Below are 20,689 nucleotides of genomic sequence, written 5' to 3' on the forward strand. Positions count from 1 at the left end.
TGGACCATCTATATCCCCACCCTTAAACATAAAATGCCACTCCTCCCAACATTTGTTGACATAGTTTTGGAATAGCATTGGATTGTCCTCATGTAATTTTTAGGGGTAGACTTATGTGAGCTGAATGCATTAGAAAAGTGCTAGATGAATGGACAATTGGTGGTTGAATAATTGATTGGAATGTGTTTGCCTTGTGATAACCCATTTAATAAACATTGCAAGAGCAGTTACATAAATTGGAATTCCCAATGTAAGTGGTACAACCTCTTGCTAGATTTCTTTTCAGCTTAGTTTTGCGATTAATAATACAATTTATCCAGAAAATCATCACTTATGATCATGCTTTTTTCTTTTATAAGGTGGTGAGAGTCCATGATCCATTATGCATGGGATGCAACCCCTGGCCACTAGGAGGAGGCAAAGATTCCTAAAACTATCAAGAACATTTAATCTATCCCACCTCACTGATATGCTAGTCTAATCTTTGCCTCCCAGGAGGAAGGTGAATAATTGAGGTGCTCTAGATTCTTCATTAAGAGGGGTTCTCACGCTGATTTGAGGCCCATTTTCCCCCTCATAGAACTTTTACTGAAAGACAGAGGGAAGCTTGGAGTATGGTGTCATGACACAATTATTCCCATTGAGGAGTTAGTTACAGGCCTGCCACAGGTATCGTGGGGACTGGTCCCTTAACCCCCTACTCTTGGGTCATCCATATACTCCTAACGTATATATCCTCTGCTGTAATGTGCTCCTCACTGGATGGGCTATCTACTGGAGGCAATCATTTCTGCAGCTGGTAAGCAAAGTGAACTGGGTGCTTGGCAGGTAAGTATTAATTTTTTGGCATTCACATTGCCCATAGGCTATTAGTAGATACATTTGCAATACTACATCATAGCTAGGGGACTTTATTATACCAGACCTTATGTGCCTAGTGTGATAATGCCTGCTTTGTGTCTGTGTGTCTCTGTTTGATGTGCACACTTTACTTTTACTTTAAATTTATAATTTACAGTTAGAAGCTGTTGTTCCTGGGTTTGCAATGGTATATTAAACAGTTCTCTCCAAGCTCAGCCTGTGTTTTACATAGCGACTTAGTGGTTATATCGGTATGTAAGCTTTAAATATTGTATGATGGCTCTGGGTTTGTTTGCTTTTTGTCAGCTTTAATCACTTTCCTGACTATAGCGCTTTTACTTTCTTTGGCATTTTTCCCTTGCTGTTTATATCATTCACCAGCTTCTTACATACCAGGATGAGAAGCTGATGTGCATTACTGTGGTGCGGTCCTGTATTGAGTTAGCACTCTTCTACTACTTATAGGTTTCTCATCTGCGCAATAGTTGTTTGACTAGGCGGCAATTAATTTTTTTACCACTGTGCGAAAGCAGCCTTTATTGTTAGTTTTATTTAAGTGTTCCAAAGCTGACATAAGGCAGTGTTTCTCTCCGTGATCTCTCAGCAGCGGGTACGCTTTCCTCAAATTTCAAGAATTGGGGTTTGTTTTACTAAATGTCTCTAGTGTGTAATATTTTGTGGATTTCCTCCCTACTTTGTCAGAGGCATGTCCACTCTCTGTCCTATAAAGTCCATAAGTATGCTTACTCCTGATTGCTTTCTGAGCTGGGGCCAATTGGTTAAGAAAACAGCTTTTTGTCATATATGTATTTAAAAGGACCATTGTATTTCCTTCTATGTATAGTCCCTTAGTACAAAAGTTTATTATCGTAAATCTAATATCGCATTTAGTTCACTCTGTTTAAAATTACACATAGAACCACTTGTGCTAAAAACACTTATGTTAAAAAAAAATATTATAGGACACCTTTCATGGGAGAAACCATCAGAAGCTATATTAAAGGATTCTTATCCAATCTTTAAGGGGTCATTTTTAGATGTTACATTAGATGATAAGTATTGTTATTAGATGTATGCTCTAAAAATACATAGAGGAAATATACTCTGTGTATTTTTAGAGCATACATCTATTAGTTTCTTCCATTAAATCTTGTTCAAATGAGAATTGTGTTTCACTTAGACCATTTATTAAAGGGACAGCCTACATCAGAATTGTTATTGTTTTAAAAGATAGATAATCCCTTTATTACCCATTCCCTAGTTTTGCATACCAAGCATAGTTATAGTAATACACTTTTTACCTCTGTGATTATCTTGGATAGAAGCCTCTGCAATTCGCCCCCTTATTTCAGTTCTTTTGACAGATTTGCATTTTAATCAAACAGGGCTGTCTCCTAGGTAACTCCACGGGAGTGAACACTGTGTTATCTATATGACACATATGAACAAACACCCTCTAGTGTTGAAACACTGTCAAAATGCATTCAGAAAAGAGGCAGCCTTCAAGGTCTAAGAATACCAAGAGAACAAAGCAAAATTGGTGACATAAGTAAATTAGATTTTTTTTTTAAATGACATGCCCTATCTGAATCATGAAAGTTTATTTTGGACTAAACTGTCCAAGTTAATATCTCCTCCATGGAATCTAAATTTGGTTATTATAATTTTGCAGATTCCTCCCTTTAAACCCATGCATTCTCTTGACATTAACTGTATATCTTGGAAAGTATTATTTCTTTGGCAATATTATGTGCTAGAAGAGTATCAGAATTGCCTGCTCTTTCCAGTAACCCTCCTTATCTTATTTTTTACCAAGATAAGTCAGTTTTAAAGACAATTTGATTTTTTGCCAAACGTTGTGTCTTCCGATAACATCAATTAATAAATTGTTGTTCTTTCTCTATGTCCTAATCCTCAAAATTCCAAAGGAAGTCTTAATAATTTGGATTTTAGGCAGTCCTCTAAACTATTTATTAATTTTTCTGGTCCACATATAGGCCAGAGGACATCTGCCACTATTTTGACGTCTTGGTTAAACTTCTGATTCACAAGGCTTACTTGGAGACATGAAAGTCTCCCACAAAGCACATTACAGCCCATTCTACCATATTATTTTCTAGTCTACTTTCTTGGTGTTTAAGAACAAGGCTTCTGTAGAACAAATTTGTTAGGCAGCAACATGGTCATCACTACATACTTTTACTAAATTCTAATATTTTGATGTTTTTGCTTCTTCTGAAGTGGCCTTTGGTAGGAAGATCCTCCAGGCAACAGTGTCTGGAAAATAGGTGCCTGCCTTTGCAAAAAAATATTATCCATATTCTTGTTGACTTTTGTACTTGGGAATTAGTTCCCATGCATAATGAATTGTGGACTCTCACCACCTTATGAAAGAAAGCAAAATGTATGCTTACCTGATACATTCTTTTGAATAATGGTGGTAAAAGTCCACGAGCCCTGCCCAGTTTTTTCATAATTGAAGATTGTGTTCTCTTGTAGCAGTTCCATTTTTGCACCTCTATTTTCCCTGCTTTGTCCTATCCTACCTTTCTTGCTATTTTTCCTACTTGTCTATATGTAAGACTAGCATACCAGTGAAGTTGTAAGGATGAATTGCTCTAGAAGGTTTTGGGATATTTGCCTCCTTTAGTGGCCAAGAGTTGAATCCCCTGTGTAATGAATCGTGGACTCTCACCACCCTGAAAGAAATGCATTTATCAAGTAAGCATACATATTGTTTTTTGTTCCTATATCACTTTGGTTTTGATAAAGAGTTTTGTTTTGATGTCTTTACTTACAGCACTTGGAATGACAGAGCATTTAATAGACAAATAAATAAAGTGTCTCCTAGCAACAAATTTTATCCAGCAAAACAATAATGGATGTGTTTTCCTGAAGATAACCATCATTAGCATTCATTAATCCATGCTCCATGATAAAGACAAACACTTTATAAAGTTTAATAATAGGCAATAACATTGCCTGAATTAAAGAGGAATTAGATGCATGATGGATTTATTTGTGTTATGGTAATATGTGCTCTGTCCCTGGCAGAGGCAAATAAGAATTGTGTTTAACTTATCAGAGTAATCAAACATTGTGCACAGTTATGTATAACCTTGCAGAGTGTCAAAAAGATTGAAAAATAATTTATACTGAGCTGATAACATTCAGCATATTACTATCCTTGTTCTTCTACACTTCTCAGATCAGTAACATTTAAATAAATGTATCTGTTATTTAAAAGGGACCATGTCATGAAGAAATATGATATATTAACTTTGTCCAATGTTCAGAGCAAGGACCATTTGTGTATAGCATGTTAGAATATTTTTAAACAAGTATATACTATAATATACTATTCACTCCTCACATTCTTGTAAATTTTATTATATCTTTTCATGTGACAACACTGACAAAATGACACTTTGCTACAATGTAAAGTAGGGAGTGTACAGACTGTATCACAGTGTAAATTTACTGTCCGCTCAAAATAACTCAACACACAGCCTTAATGTCTAAACCATTGGCAACAAAAGGGGGTACACCCCTAAGTGGAAATGTCCAAATTGGGCCCAATTAGCCATTTTCCCTCTTGGGTGTCATGTGACTCATTAGTGTTACAAGGTCTCAGGTGTGAATGGGGAGCAGCTTTGTTAAATTTGGTGTTATAATTCTCACACACTCTCATACTGGTCACTGGAAGTTCAACATGGAACCTAATGGCAAAGAACTCTCTGAGGATCTGAAAAAAAGAATTGTTGATCTACATAAAGATGGCCTAGGCTATAAGAAGATTGCTAGGACCCTGAAACTGATCTGCAGCACGGTGGGCAGGACCATACATCGGTTTCACTCAGAACAGGCCTCACCATGGTCGACCAAAGATGCTGAGTGAACATGCTCAGCGTCATATCCAGAGATTTTTTTGGGAAATAGATGGATGAGTGCTGCCTGAATTGCTGCAGAGGTTTAAGTGGTGGGGTTCAGCTTGTCAGTGCTCAGACCATACGCTGCACTCTGCAAAAAATATGCAGACTTAAGTTAAAAGAAACTGGAATGACATTAAGAGGATATAACACACACAAAAAAATATTTTGTTATTCAGACAGAACATGCCATTTAAAAAAAGTTTCCTATTTACTTCAATAATCAAATTTGCTTTGTTCATGATATTCTGTGCTGAAGTGATACATAGGTAGGTGTATGGGGCACTAATTGGCAGGAAATAGTGTTGCTATCTAGTGTTCTTGCAAATGGAGTGCTTAAGAAATGGGCTGGTTCCAAAGCATACGCCCCTGTTTTTTAACAAAAAAATACCTAGAGAACTAAGAAAAATTGATAATATAATTAAATTATAAAGTTGTTTAAAATCACATGCTCTGTCTGTATCATGAAAGAAAAAGGTTTGGGACATGATTCTAAAAATCTTCTTTGTTCTATAAAAATGAGAATGTTTGGTATATTACAGTACTTACAATTTTTTTTTTTGGAAAATGGATTTGACTAGTAGAGTTCTAGGTTGTACTTAGTCATGCGCTGCTTGTAAGTTCTACTATAGATTTAAAGTGATATTAAACCGTAAGAGGCTGTAATATATAATGTTTAATTATGTGAAATGAAAAAACAATATACTTTCATTATTTATTCATCAACTTTTTCTTCAAAGCTAGCACTGCTTCTGCAAAATCCTTACTGCACTGAAATAAGTATAATAAGTAGGGTTTTTTTTTCCATTTTTTTGCCTCACTTTAATTTTGTGAGCGGTCTACACTGGGCTTTTATAAAAGTTGCAGGGTTGGAAAGTTTATATATATTAGGGATGGGCGAATGTTTCTAAAAATTCGAAATTTAAAACGAATTTTGATACATTCGTTCGTCCGAATCGAATTTCAAAATGTTTATATAACATTCTAACATTCTATTTTCGAATTTTCGTTTTTGAATTTTTCAATAAAATTCGAAAATATTCGTTCAAATAATAGAATGTTTAGCTATGTATTCATTCAATTTCGAAATGTAATATTCGAATTTGAATGTGACATTCAAATTTGAAATAGTATTTCTAGTCTACAACTGTGTTTAATAAATGTAATATTCAAATTCGAGTGCTACATTCAAATTTGAATGCTACATTCAAATTCGAATGTCACATTCGAATTTGAAATTGTATTTCTAGTCTAATACTGTGTTTTAAATGTGATATTTGATTTGAATGTGATATTCGATTTGAATGTGACATTCAAATTCGAAATAGTATTTCCAGTCTAATACTGTGTTTTATAAATGTAATATTCGAATTCGATTGTGACATTTGATTCAAATGTGATATTCGATTCAAATGTGACATTCGAAATAGTGTTTCTAGTCTACATTTGTGGTTTATAAATGTAATATTCAAATTTGAATGTGATATTCGAATGTAACATTCAAATTCAAATGTGACATTCAAAAACTGTAAATAACATTCGAAAATCGAATTTTTAAGAATATTCGTTCTTATCAACATTCTATTATGTAAATCGAATTTCTACAATAACATTCGTTCTAACATTCGAATTTGGATATAAACACATTCGCCCATCTCTAATATATATATATATATATATATATATATATATATATATATATATATATATATATAGTATATATGGGCTTGTTCTAATTTTCATTTATTTTGCTGCTACATTTTACAGAAAATAAAATGCTAAAAAAATAAATAAATATAAACTATAGAAGAAAAAGTATGTCTCTTTTTAAAAACATACTCATAACAAAAGTTTAAGAAAAAAGAAAATGTTGCTTCCCGATTAAGCCATAGGGCTCCATTTATCAAGCTGTGTTGGGTCCCACCATTTCAGGCTTGATTAAAATAAACGTTAAGTTGCAGTGCTCCTTAACCTGTCTGCCACTTAAAAGATTGCGGATTAAAATCACCCCAATACAATACAAAGCCTTGCACAGCGAATCTCTATGTTAAAGCCCTTTGGCTGCTTTTTTTTTTAACATTTGAGACCTAATATCTCTGAGCCCTTATAACTTTTGTGTGCAATACTTTTTTTAAAAATAATTTTTATTAGATAGTGTTATAATGAATGTTTTTTTTTTTTTGGCACTTAACCAGAGCTCTGAGGACGCAGTAATTATTTTAGCGTTAATCTTGAACACAATGGCGGTAAACCCAATGAGCGCAAACACCCGCGATAAACCCCTTATCGCTTGCATGTAACTGTTAGCGCTCTACTCGTAATCTGACCCTTAATTAGGGCTGTTTGACATATGAATGATAGGGTAAAACGTGCCCCTTTTGGATTTAAATTTAAATTTTTTAATTTTTTTAGATATGCAACATTTTCTATATTACATGACAACTTGTTACAATATTTATTAATATATATTTATTTATGCAAATAATGTCATATTTTAATGTTTATATACAACATATCTATCTTTAGGCAATAATGTATAATAAGCATTGCTATTTGTGCGTTAGCATATTTTTCCCAATTATGCAAACTAAATATTTTTGTCACTTTCCTACAGGTGCAAAGAGGGCTATCAAGGTGTGCGCTGTGACCAGTTCTTGCCGAAAACAGATTCCATATTATCAGATCCAAGTAGGTGTACTTTTTACCTTTGATACATATAATTGTTTTAATTAAAATGATTAATTTATATTACTTTGACTTAAGCCACAAAAATGTCAATATATTTCTTTTTATATTGGAGAGATTTACAAACTTTTAGCAATGTTGAAAACCATATTCTTTATCAATTGGAGATATATCAAAAATATGTTTACATTAATATCATATTACACAATAAAGAAAGCTATTGGATAGCTTTGTTAACTAGGCCAAGAGTGGTACAATATGTTAAAAGTGTGTGCCCAATTTGGAGTTAATCTTGTAAAATATTATTTTAAGTACCAATAGTACCTTTTCAAATTTTAAAGGGACAGCCTAATCAAAATTAAGCTTTTATGATTCAGATAGAGCATGCAATTTTAAAAGACTATATAAATTTACTTTTATCATCAAATTTGTTTTGTTCTCTTTGTTGAAATCTACCCCTAGGTAAGCTCAGATGCTAATTTCTAAGACCACGGACACCTCTTATCTCACTGCATTCATGTGTGCCACATAGATAATATTGTACTCACTACTGTGGAGTTACCTATGAGTTAGCACTGATTTGCTAAATAGCAAGTCTGTCAAAATAATTTAAATAAGGGGCAGTCTGCAGAGGCTTAGATACACACAGAGGTAAAAAGGACATTAATATAATTGTGTTGGTTATGCAAAACTGGGGAATGGGTAATACAGGGATTATCTATCTTTTTAAATAATACAAATTCTGGAGTAGACTGTCACTTTAATTGTACTTTGCCATCCATTATATTTGGCTTAGTTGTTTATATGTACAATGGATATTTGGATTCCTAAGAAAAATAATTTATTAAGCAATGCAAGGCAGCCTATGAAATCAAGCAGTATGGCATTCTCTCAGAGGGGGATTACCAGAAAATACAGTATGCTATGTGTGTCCCTGTCATTTGTGTAATATGTTCACCACTATTAAACTAGGCTATAGTTAAAAATGCCACTTAAAAATGTTGCCAACATAAATACAAATATACAGAGTTTATCTAGAATATTCATAAAGCATAACTCATTGGGGTCTATCTATCAAGCTCCGAATGGAGCTTGACGTCCCGTGTTTCTGGCGAGTCTTCAGACTCGCCAGAAACACAAGTTATGGAGCAATGGTCACAAAGACCGCTGCTCCATAACCCTGTCCGCCTGCTCTGATGAGGCGGACAGGAATCGCCGGAATTCAACCCGATCGAGAACGATCGGGTTGATTGACACCTCCTTGCTGGCGGCCCATTGGCCGAGAGTCAGCAGGGGACAGCGTTGCACCAGCAGCTCACAAGAGCAATGCTGAATACAGAGAGCGTATTGCTCTCCTCATTCAGCGATTTCTTGCAGACCTGATCCGCACTGTTGGATCAGGTCCGCAAGACATTTGTTAAATAGACCTCAATGTGTTAGAATGTTGATTAAATATGGCATATCTGTATTTTTGTAACATAGTATTAGTCAGTTAACAATCATTAGCTAGTGTTTTTTTGGAAAATGCCTGACGTAAAGTTGTATATGATGTCTTGTAAGTATTACTTCCCTTCATCAATACCAACAATAAAAATGACGTCTATATAGATATGATGCAAATGGATGAAGTGCATAACAATACCTGAACATCCCTACCTGGTCTTACCAGGTGTTTTTCCCAACAGAAAATTTCATGGACATTCCATGTAAGAATCTCCATCTGTGCCTAACACGACCACCTGTTCCTATGTAAACGTGAACCCTGTTGCTCTATCAGAGAGCTATCCTCAACTCAAGTTTCACTATCCCTTCATATCCATGTCTACCAGCTTAGGGCCAGATTACAAATGGAGCGCTAATTAATGCACTAGAAGTAAGTTTTTTTGCACTCATCGGGTTGTACTCATATTATGAGTTGAAAGTGCAAAAAGCTGAACTTAGAATATTGCATGCACGTTCACGTATTCCCCCATAGAAGTCAATAGAGATAAAAAGTGGAGAAAAACACACCTTACTCTCACACAAATCTGATTGCATGTTGTCATGTGCGCTAACCCGACATGAAAGTATGAATATTTCACATTGCAATACAGAATATATTCTATTTATACAAAAATACATATTTCTACATATATCTGATGTTTTTTTGGTACAATATATATCTATACCTATATATATATATACATGAATATATATATATATATATATATATATATATATATATATATATAGATATATAGATATATAGATATATATATAGCAATATCAATTTATAAATATATAGAACATATTTCTCTATATGTTAAATAAGTACAGTAAATATAAAGTAAAACACATATATATGTATAAATACATATGTATTTATGTTGTGTTTTATGCAAAGTTTTTAAAACACTACCCTTTACATGAGGTTTTCAGTCACACTAACCCCACAAGCATAAAATGCGATTGCACACAATTACGTTTATATTCAACTGGTAATATGCATCCTATTTCCATTGAGCGCAGAATGACGTAAAAAACAATATTGCTCAAGTGCATAATTTACTGTGCTACTTGTAGTCTAGCTCTTCGTTGAACTACCACCATAAGACCTGCTTTGGTCTTTAATATTGAATCACTTTTTATCCTTAATATTTCCTTCCTAGCTGATTTTTAATGAAAATACAACAAAAAAACTAAGCTTAAAACCAGAGAAAATATTGTTTTAGTGTATGAAAACAAATTAGCAAAAATATCTATCATCTATCTATTTATCTTTTTATCTATTTCTCTATATAATCTGTCTCTATATTTCTGTCTCTGTTATTAAACTTGTAGAGTGCAATATAGGTAAATAAATCTCTGTACACACAAATAATGCAAAATCACCAATAGTTGAAACATTTCTAAAGCATATTAAAAACATGCTAAAATGTTTTGATCTATCTATCTATCATCTATCTATCTATCTATCTATCTATCTGTCTGTCTATCTATCTATCTATCTTTCTATCTATGTAATTTGTTTCTGTTTTTAAGCTTGTAGAGTGCAATATAGGACAATAAATCTGCACAAATATAATAAAAAATCCCCAAGAGTGGGGCATATTAAAAACAAGCTAAAATACTTTTAAAATTTAAATTTAATGCTTAACTCATTAGCTGCGAGACTGGACTTAAATGCATAATGCTTTGTTGGGTTTCAGCCTAGTTTCACAGCCAAGGTGTGTTTATGTGCATAATACAAATATTGGAGTTATGTGTCACTTTGACAACATAATACTGTTCAGTTAAAATCAACTCTCAAAAATTAAATTTATTTCACACTTTGTAATCACTGCTTACAAGTGCATGGCAAATAGTCAAGATAAACTAAGACTATTTCTTGCGACCAAATGTCTTATTTCTTCTTACATTGCTTAGTATTTCCAACAGTTGTTTGTTTATGAGTTTTATAATTCATTTAGTGACCTAGATATAACAAAATTGTCCTTGGGATTTATTGACTTCCAGACAAAGAATCAGATGGCCTCTGTGGGCAAGTTTAGAACTTCATATTGAATCCTAACCTTTTTGGTAGTGGGAACACTGGGAAGAGAAAATAAATCATGTTAAAATACTACATCTAGTGAATCTCCTTTATATTGCTATCTTAATTGTTACATTGAAGATGATAAATAATAAAGATGATAAATAATGCAGAATATCCAGAATACACAAAGAATCATAGATATATGTATAGGGTTTACTTTAGAGCTACTTCTAACTATCAGTATTAAAAAATGCTTATTTTCAATATCCAACTTTACTATTTTATATAAAAATGCTAAATCACAAAGTCTCTATCTCTCTCACTAAGGACATGACGATCAAAAACTTACCGGCATAGAGAAAAATCTCGCCAAAATTGTTAGGGGTTTATTTGAGCATTATTTTGCAATGTAGGTGTCTCTCCTTCACATCCAGAACTCTGCATACAGAGATAAACAACTCTGAAGATCTAAGTATTTGAGGGACCTTGTGGTATGTACGAGATGTATTAGAATAATTAGATCATCTTACCAGAGCAGAGGTTTTGATCCTATGTATCTATGTATCTGTCTTTGTATATATACCATATACATACTTTGTTAGATGTACATTTCTAATACTGGACTGAATTCCTCATAGCATGGATTCAACAAAGCTTTGGGAATATTTCTTAGATTTTCTGGTTCATGTTGACGTGATAACATCACACAATTGCTGCAGATTCTTGCTGCAAATAACCTCTTCTACCATATCTCAAAAGTGCTGTATTGGATTGAGATCTGGTGACTGACACTAAACACTTTCTCATACTTCCCATGCTTGTGTAATGACATTGAAATTATGTGTTTTTGTGACATGCCATAATAATGTAAATACAAAATTTAAAGGGTCATTAAACCCAAAATGTTGCACAATATGCATATCAAAGAGAGGGCAACATTCTAAGTGACAAGCCATTGCAATAGTTTAAACTATGGGTTACCATTTACTTTTATACACAGCTTTTTCCAGCAGCTTAATTGCTAATATATACTTTGTATTTATAAAATATGACTTTACAATGTGATTAGCTGGCTGATGATCCAAACATTTTTATGGTTCATTGATATGTTTCAATAAATTCGGCATTGTAAATTCTGCAAGAGTAATATATTATTAATATAGCAAAGTTTGCATTCATAAACATTCATATGTGTGTGTTGTGGAGTTTGACATATTTATATGACATTTCTTAGGGTGCCATTTTTAACATTACTTTGCCTTAATACATTAAACATTCCTTTGATAACGAAGGACTTCCTGGAGTGACGAACTGAGGGACCCTTGAAGATAAGATGCCAACAAAAGCTACACTACATTAACTTGCCTGTTCTACTGATACCATGGCTTTTAATTTCCATAAAAGTACTGTTATATCTAAATATGAAACTTTATTAGACGTGTACCATAATGATACGTTAATGTACTTGTACACATCCAGCATAATATGACATGTTTTCTCCTAATATTATTTATCAGAAGAGGAAAATACATCATTTTGATGCTTGTAAAATCTGTATTAAACATCATATTTTCTGAGATTTTATGACTTCATGCGCTGCTACAAAAGAGAGAGCAGCACGACTTATTCAGTGATGGAAAGCCCATCGTTTGTGATATATTCATTTGTGCAACCAGCAGAACAGTGTTTTGTAGCCCATTAAAATATGCCATCCCAGCCCTCTCACTTTAGATATATAGACTGGTAATTGAGTGTAGAGAACCATTTGCAGGATTTTCTGGCATGGAAGCATTCACAAACTAAATGACTTGGTTAAAATTCCTCTTATCTTTGAAAAAAAATGCCTCTTTGCTACAGATATTTGCTCATTGTTTTATGAATCACCTTTAATTTAATTCATAAACTTTGCATTTTATATGTGTGTGTATATATATATATATATATATATATATATATATATACATATATATATATATATATATATATATATATATATATATATATATATACAGTATAGAATTAGAAAAAAAGCTGCAGCAGAAATAACGTTCTTTGTGGTTTATTTCAAGCAAAAAGACATAGGCGACGTTTCGGGCTTTGCCCTTTCTCAAGCCAAGTGATTAAACACATAATTAAGGCTTACCATTTATAGGTTGTGAGTAAATCAAGACTTAGGTGCATAACATTCCAGTGATTGATTTTTAAAGAGGCAGTACTGTTTGAAACACTCAATACTTCTATTTTTCTTATATTGATATATACATAGTACAATATTATTGTTCTCTACTGTGCTAATAAATTGGTGACTTAATTCTATAATTATGTTAAATGTTTGTTTGTGTACAGATTACTGTGCATTTTTGAAACAAAAAAAAAGTTTTTTTAAAAAATACAACTATCATTTACATAAAGTAACAAACAATTTTTAATCTTTAAGAAGTGTTGACTTTATGATGGTTGATAAGGAGGAGAAAAATATACATATACAGCCAAAGCTAATCTAGATATTTTATAGATTAACGTATATATTAAATGACAATGTAAACCTAAAGATAGAAGCCTTAACTAAACAATTTGAACGATATTAATTTTCAAGTTTTTATTGTAACATTTTATTCCAACATTTTTCCAATATATTTATATATTTAGGTATATATATATATATATATATATATATATATATATATATATATATATATATGTGTGTGTGTGTTTATGTATGTATCTATTTATTTTTTATTTATTGTTTGCTAATCAACTTTACCAGAAAGAGAAAAACATAATTTATGTAAGAACTTACCTGATAAATTCATTTCTTTCATATTAGCAAGAGTCCATGAGCTAGTGACGTATGGGATATACATTCCTACCAGGAGGGGCAAAGTTTCCCAAACCTCAAAATGCCTATAAATACACCCCTCACCACACCCACAAATCAGTTTAACGCATAGCCAAGAAGTGGGGTGATAAGAAAAAAGTGCGAAAGCATAAAAAATAAGGAATTGGAATAATTGTGCTTTATACAAAAAAGTCATAACCACCACAAAAAGGGTGGGCCTCATGGACTCTTGCTAATATGAAAGAAATGAATTTATCAGGTAAGTTCTTACATAAATTATGTTTTCTTTCATGTAATTAGCAAGAGTCCATGAGCTAGTGACGTATGGGATAATGACTACCCAAGATGTGGATCTTCCACGCAAGAGTCACTAGAGAGGGAGGGATAAAATAAAGACAGCCAATTCCGCTGAAAATAATCCACACCCAAAATAAAGTTTAAATCTTATAATGAAAAAAACTGAAATTATAAGCAGAAGAATCAAACTTAAACAGCTGCCTGAAGTACTTTTCTACCAAAAACTGCTTCAGAAGAAGAAAACACATCAAAATGGTAGAATTTAGTAAAAGTATGCAAAGAAGACCAAGTTGCTGCTTTGCAAATCTGATCGACCGAAGCTTCATTCCTAAATGCCCAGGAAGTAGAAACTGACCTAGTAGAATGAGCTGTAATCCTTTGAGGCGGAGTTTTACCCGACTCGACATAGGCATGATGAATTAAAGATTTTAACTAAGATGCCAAAGAAATGGCAGAGGCCTTCTGACCTTTCCTAGAACCGGAAAAGATAACAAATAGACTAGAAGTCTTTCGGAAATTCTTAGTAGCGTCAACATAATATTTCAAAGCTCTAACTACATCCAAAGAATGCAATGATTTCTCCTTAGAATTCTTAGGATTAGGACATAATGAAGGAACCACAATTTCTCTACTAATGTTGTTAGAATTCACAACCTTAGGTAAAAATTTAAAAGAAGTTCGCAACACCGCCTTATCCTGATGAAAAATCAGAAAAGGAGACTCACAAGAAAGAGCAGATAATTCAGAAACTCTTCTAGCAGAAGAGATGGCCAAAAGAAACAAAACTTTCCAAGAAAGTAATTTAATGTCCAATGAATGCATAGGTTCAAACGGAGTTGCTTGAAGAGCCCCCAGAACCAAATTCAAACTCCAAGGAGGAGAAATTGACTTAATGACAGGTTTTATACGAACCAAAGCTTGTACAAAACAATGAATATCAGGAAGATTAGCAATCTTTCTGTGAAAAAGAACAGAAAGAGCAGAGATTTGTCCTTTCAAGGAACTTGCAGACAAACCTTTATCCAAACCATCCTGAAGAAACTGTAAAATTCTCGGAATTCTAAAAGAATGCCAGGAAAAATGATGAGAAAGACACCAAGAAATGTAAGTCTTCCAGACTCTATAATATATCTTCCTAGATACAGATTTACGAGCCTGTAACATAGTATTAATCACAGAGTCAGAGAAACCTCTTTGACTAAGAATCAAGCGTTCAATCTCCATACCTTTAAATTTAAGGATTTGAGATCCTGATGGAAAAAAGGACCTTGCGACAGAAGGTCTGGTCTTAACGGAAGAGTCCACAGTTGGCAAGAGGCCATCCGGACAAGATCCGCATACCAAAACCTGTGAGGCCATGCTGGAGCCACCAGCAGAACAAACGAGCATTCCTTCAGAATCTTGGAGATTACTCTTGGAAGAAGAACTAGAGGCGGAAAGATATAGGCAGGATGATACTTCCAAGGAAGTGACAATGCATCCACTGCTTCCGCTTGAGGATCCCTGGATCTGGACAGATACCTGGGAAGTTTCTTGTTTAGATGAGAAGCCATAAGATCTATTACTGGAAGTCCCCACATTTGAACAATCTGAAGAAATACCTCTGGATGAAGAGACCATTCGCCCGGATATAACGTTTGGCGACTGAGATAATCCGCTTCCCAATTGTCTATACCTGGGATATGAACCGCAGAAACTAGACAGGAGCTGGATTCCGTCCATACCAGTATCCAAGATACTTCTTTCATAGCCAGAGGACTGTGAGTCCCTCCTTGATGATTGATGTATGCCACAGTTGTGACATTGTCTGTCTGAAAACAAATGAACGATTCTCTCTTTAGAAGAGGCCATGACTGAAGAGCTCTGAAAATTGCACGGAGTTCCAAAATATTGTTTGGTAATCTCACCTCCTGAGATTCCCAAACCCCTTGTGCTGTCAGAGACCCCCAAACAGCTCCCCAACCTGTCAGACTTGCATCTGTTGAAATTACAGTCCAGGTCGGAAGAACAAAAGAAGCCCCCTGAACTAAACGATGATGATCTGTCCACCACGTCAGAGAGTGTCGTACAATCGGTTTCAAAGATATTACTTGAGATATCTTTGTGTAATCCCTGCACCATTGGTTCAGCATACAGAGCTGAAGAGGTCGCATGTGAAAACGAGCAAAGGGGATCGCGTCTGATGCAGCAGTCATAAGACCTAGAATTTCCATGCATAAGGCTACCGAAGGGAATGATTGTGATTGAAGGTTTCGACAAGCTGAAATCAATTTTAGACGTCTCTTGTCTGTCAGAGACAGAGTCATGGACACTGAATCTATCTGGAAACCTAAAAAGGTTACCCTTGTCTGAGGAATCAATGAACTTTTCGGTAAATTGATCCTCCAACCATGATCTTGAAGAAACAACACAAGTCGATTCGTATGAGATTCTGCTAAATGTGAAGACGGAGCAAGTACCAAGATATCGTCCAAATAAGGAAATACCACAATACCCTGTTCTCTGATTACAGACAGAAGGGCACCGAGAACCTTTGTAAAAATTGTTGGAGCTGTTGCTAGGCCAAACGGCAGAGCCACAAACTGGTAATGCTTGTCTAGGAAAGAGAATCTCAGAAACTGATAGTGATCTGGATGAATCGGAATATGCAGATATGCATCCTGTAAATCTATTGTAGACTTGGGAGCTGGCTTTGGTTTTCTAAAAGGCTTGGATTTATTCCAGACTGGAGATGGTTTCCAAACTGATACCGCTCCTGTGGGTGAAGGATCAGGTTTTTGTTCCTTATTGTGACGAAAGGAACAAAAACGATTATTAGACCTAAATTTACCTTTAGATTTTTTATCCTGTGGTAAAAAAGTTCCTTTCCCTCCAGTAACAGTTGAGATAATAGAATCCAACTGAGAACCAAATAATTTATTACCCTGGAAAGAAAGGGAAAGTAAAGTTGACTTAGAAGACATATCAGCATTCCAAGTTTTAAGCCATAAAGCTCTTCTAGCTAAAATAGCTAGAGACATATACCTGACATCAACTCTAATGATATCAAAGATGGCATCACAAATAAAGTTATTAGCATGTTGAAGAAGATTAACAATGCTATGAGAATTATGATCTGTTACTTGTTGCGCTAAAGCTTCTAACCAAAAAGTTGAAGCTGCAGCAACATCCGCTAAAGATATAGCAGGTCTAAGAAGATTACCTGAACATAAGTAAGCTTTTCTTAGAAAGGATTCAATTTTCCTATCTAAAGGATCCTTAAAGGAAGTACTATCTGCCGTAGGAATAGTAGTACGTTTAGCAAGAGTAGAGATAGCCCCATCAACTTTAGGGATTTAGTCCCAAAACTCTAATCTGTCAGATGGCACAGGATATAATTGCTTAAAACGTTTAGAAGGAGTAAATGAATTACCCAAATTATTCCATTCCCTGGAGATTACTTCAGAAATAGCATCAGGGACAGGAAAAACTTCTGGAATAACTACAGGAGATTTAAAAACCTTATTTAAACGTTTAGATTTAGTATCAAGAGGACCAGAATCCTCTATTTCTAATGCAATTAAGACTTCTTTAAGTAAAGAACGAATAAATTCCATTTTGAATAAATATGAAGATTTATCAGCATCAACCTCTGAGACAGAATCCTCTGAACCAGAGGAACCATTATCAGAATCAGAATGATGATGTTCATTTAAAAATTCATCTGAAAAATGAGAAGTTTTAAAAGACCTTTTACGATTACTAGAAGGAGGAATAACAGACATGGCCTTCTTAATGGATTTAGAAACAAAATCTCTTATTTTAACAGGAACACTCTGAGTATTAGATGTTGATGGAACAGCAACAGGTAATGTAACATTACTAAAGGAAATATTATCTGCATTAACAAGTTTGTCATGACATTCATTACAAACAACAGCTGGAGGAACAGATACCACAAGTTTACAGCAGATACACTTAACTTTGGTCGATCCAGCACCAGGCAGCGTTTTTCCAGAAGTATCTTCTAACTCAGTGTCAATCTGGGACATCTTGCAATATGTAATAGAAAAAACAACATATAAAGCAAAATTGATCAAATTCCTTAAATGACAGTTTCGGGAATGGTAAAAAATGCCAGTGAACAAGCTTCTAGCAACCAGAAGCAATAAATAATGAGACTTAAATAATGTGGAGACAATAGTGACGCCCATATTTTTTAGCGCCAAAAAAGACGCCCACATTATTTGGCGCCTAAATGCTTTTGGCGCCAAGAATGACGCCACATCCGGAACGCCGACACTTTTGGCGCAAAAAACGTCAAAGATGACGCAACTTCCGGCGAAACGTATGACGCCGGAAACAGAAAAAAAAATTTGCGCCAAAAAAGTCTGCGCCAAGAATGACGCAATAAAATGAAGCATTTTCAGCCCCCACAAGCGTAACAGCCCACAGGGAAAAAAGTCAAATTTTAAGGTAAGAAAATTTTTTATTCATATGCATTATCCCAAATATGAAACTGACTGTCTGAAATAAGGAATGTTTGAACATCCTGAGTCAAGGCAAATAAATGTTTGAATACATATATTTAGAACTTTATATAAAAGTGCCCAACCATAGCTTAGAGTGTCCCAGAAAATAAGACTTACTTACCCCAGGACACTCATCTACATGTAGTAGAAAGCCAAACCAGTACTGAAACGAGAATCAGTAGAGGTAATGGTATATATAAGAGTATATCGTCGATCTGAAAAGGGAGGTAAGAGATGAATCTCTACGACCGATAACAGAGAACCTATGAAATAGACCCCGTAGAAGGAGATCATTGAATTCAAATAGGCAATACTCTCCTCACATCCCTCTGACATTCACTGCACGCTGAGAGGAAAACCGGGCTCCAACCTGCTGCAGAGCGCATATCAACGTAGAATCTAGCACAAACTTACTTCACCACCTCCATAGGAGGCAAAGTTTGTAAAACTGATTTGTGGGTGTGGTGAGGGGTGTATTTATAGGCATTTTGAGGTTTGGGAAACTTTGCCCCTCCTGGTAGGAATGTATATCCCATACGTCACTAGCTCATGGACTCTTGCTAATTACATGAAAGAAATTATTGTTTTATTGTTTTTATTATTATTATTATTATTATTATTATATTTACTTGATAATGTTTTATAGAAACTCATAAAACTTTACTTTTAGATTAAGGCAGTCTTCAAAAATGGTAAGTATGTATAACTAATAAGTATATCTAGTCTTTTGAAACATACAAAAAGCACTGTCAAGTATGCCCAGTCATATGCTGCACAATCATCTTATTGAGTTTTATAAAGAAAGAAAAATTCCAGAGAATACCTTCAAGATCTACATTATCCAATCAAGGATGTAGTTGTAGCTCCAATGCTTACAATGCCCCAATTTCCGTATCCTTATACCACTCATCATTTTCAAAAAAGGGCATTTCTGTTTTCTCTTGATCTAATATATTTGCACAACTAAGCTAAAGAACTTGTCTTGCCAAATAATGTATTGTTTGATGTTATATATATATATTTTATCCCAGGTCCTGTAAATGAAAGTCAATAAAAAATAATATTAATATAAAGTAGTCAACTATTTAAAAAAAGCTAAGCAACAGAGCTCTAGATTGTAGATCAACAGTTTTCAAAAGGTCTCTTGCATTGTTTAATGGCTAAGGTTTATAGATTATTTTATCATTTAGGATGAGGAGTTGGCAGACATCCCAGAATTTATGCGTCCCTTAAAGTATAGTGATACAACTCATTAATTTGGTGATAAAGACTATAAAACAAAACAAAAACAGAAAAAAAAATATAGGATTTGTTTTATTCTCTTAAGGTTAACAAATAAGGACTACATTTTATTTCAGGGACACAAAGTGCTGTTTGATGCCTCGCAAATGCTAATAAACTTGGAAAAGGAATACTGCATTTAGACATTTCCAAAGATTTTTCCACAAAATGTTGATTTTGATTAGGAATATGAATTTCAGAAGGCATCACACTATCTAATATTGAGTATGGAACAGCACATCAAAGCTATTATACTGCAGTAAAAGTATATACAACACTAGATGGAAACACAAGGTGACATTTCAATTGAAAATTTATTTGAAATAATTTCCACTCCATGCCACATGTGCCACAGGTGGTGAGATATATCTTTTTATAATTAAACTAGTTCTAAAGCCCATACACACTGGCCATTTTTTGCAGTACAGTGGTCCCACCCCTTGCTCTCTCTCTCCCCCTCTCTTTTGTGCTCTCTCCCCCTCTCTTTTGCACACTCTCCCCCTCTCTTTTGCGCTTTCTCTCGCTCCACCTCTCTTTTGCTCTCTCTCTCCCCCCTCTCTTTTGCTCTCTTTCTCCCCCCCTCTCTTTTGCTCTCTCTCCCCCTCTCTTTTGTGCTCTCTCCCCCTCTCTTTTGCGCTCTCTCCCCCTCTCGTTTGCGCTCTCTCTCGCTCCACCTCTCTTTTGCTCTCTCTCTCTCCCCCCTCTCTTTTGCTCCCTCTCTCACCCTGTCTTTTGCTTTCTCTCCCCCCTCTGTTTTGCTCTCTCCCCCTCT

The 20,689-nt window shown here is 34.5% G+C and overlaps 1 protein-coding gene across 2 annotated transcripts in view; it reads left to right on the plus strand.

The window, feature by feature from the left end:
- The window catches only part of NRG3 (neuregulin 3), a 959,110-nt gene that overhangs the window by 672,913 nt on the left and 265,508 nt on the right, over nt 1-20,689 (plus strand). For both annotated transcript variants that reach the window (XM_053692070.1, XM_053692069.1), the window contains exon 3: nt 7,405-7,478. In XM_053692070.1, the coding sequence (XP_053548045.1) occupies nt 7,405-7,478 (74 nt within the window). The remainder of the gene's footprint in view (nt 1-7,404; nt 7,479-20,689) is intronic.

The sequence above is a fragment of the Bombina bombina genome, chromosome 9 (assembly GCF_027579735.1).
Source record: "Bombina bombina isolate aBomBom1 chromosome 9, aBomBom1.pri, whole genome shotgun sequence".
Classification (NCBI taxonomy): domain Eukaryota; kingdom Metazoa; phylum Chordata; class Amphibia; order Anura; family Bombinatoridae; genus Bombina; species Bombina bombina.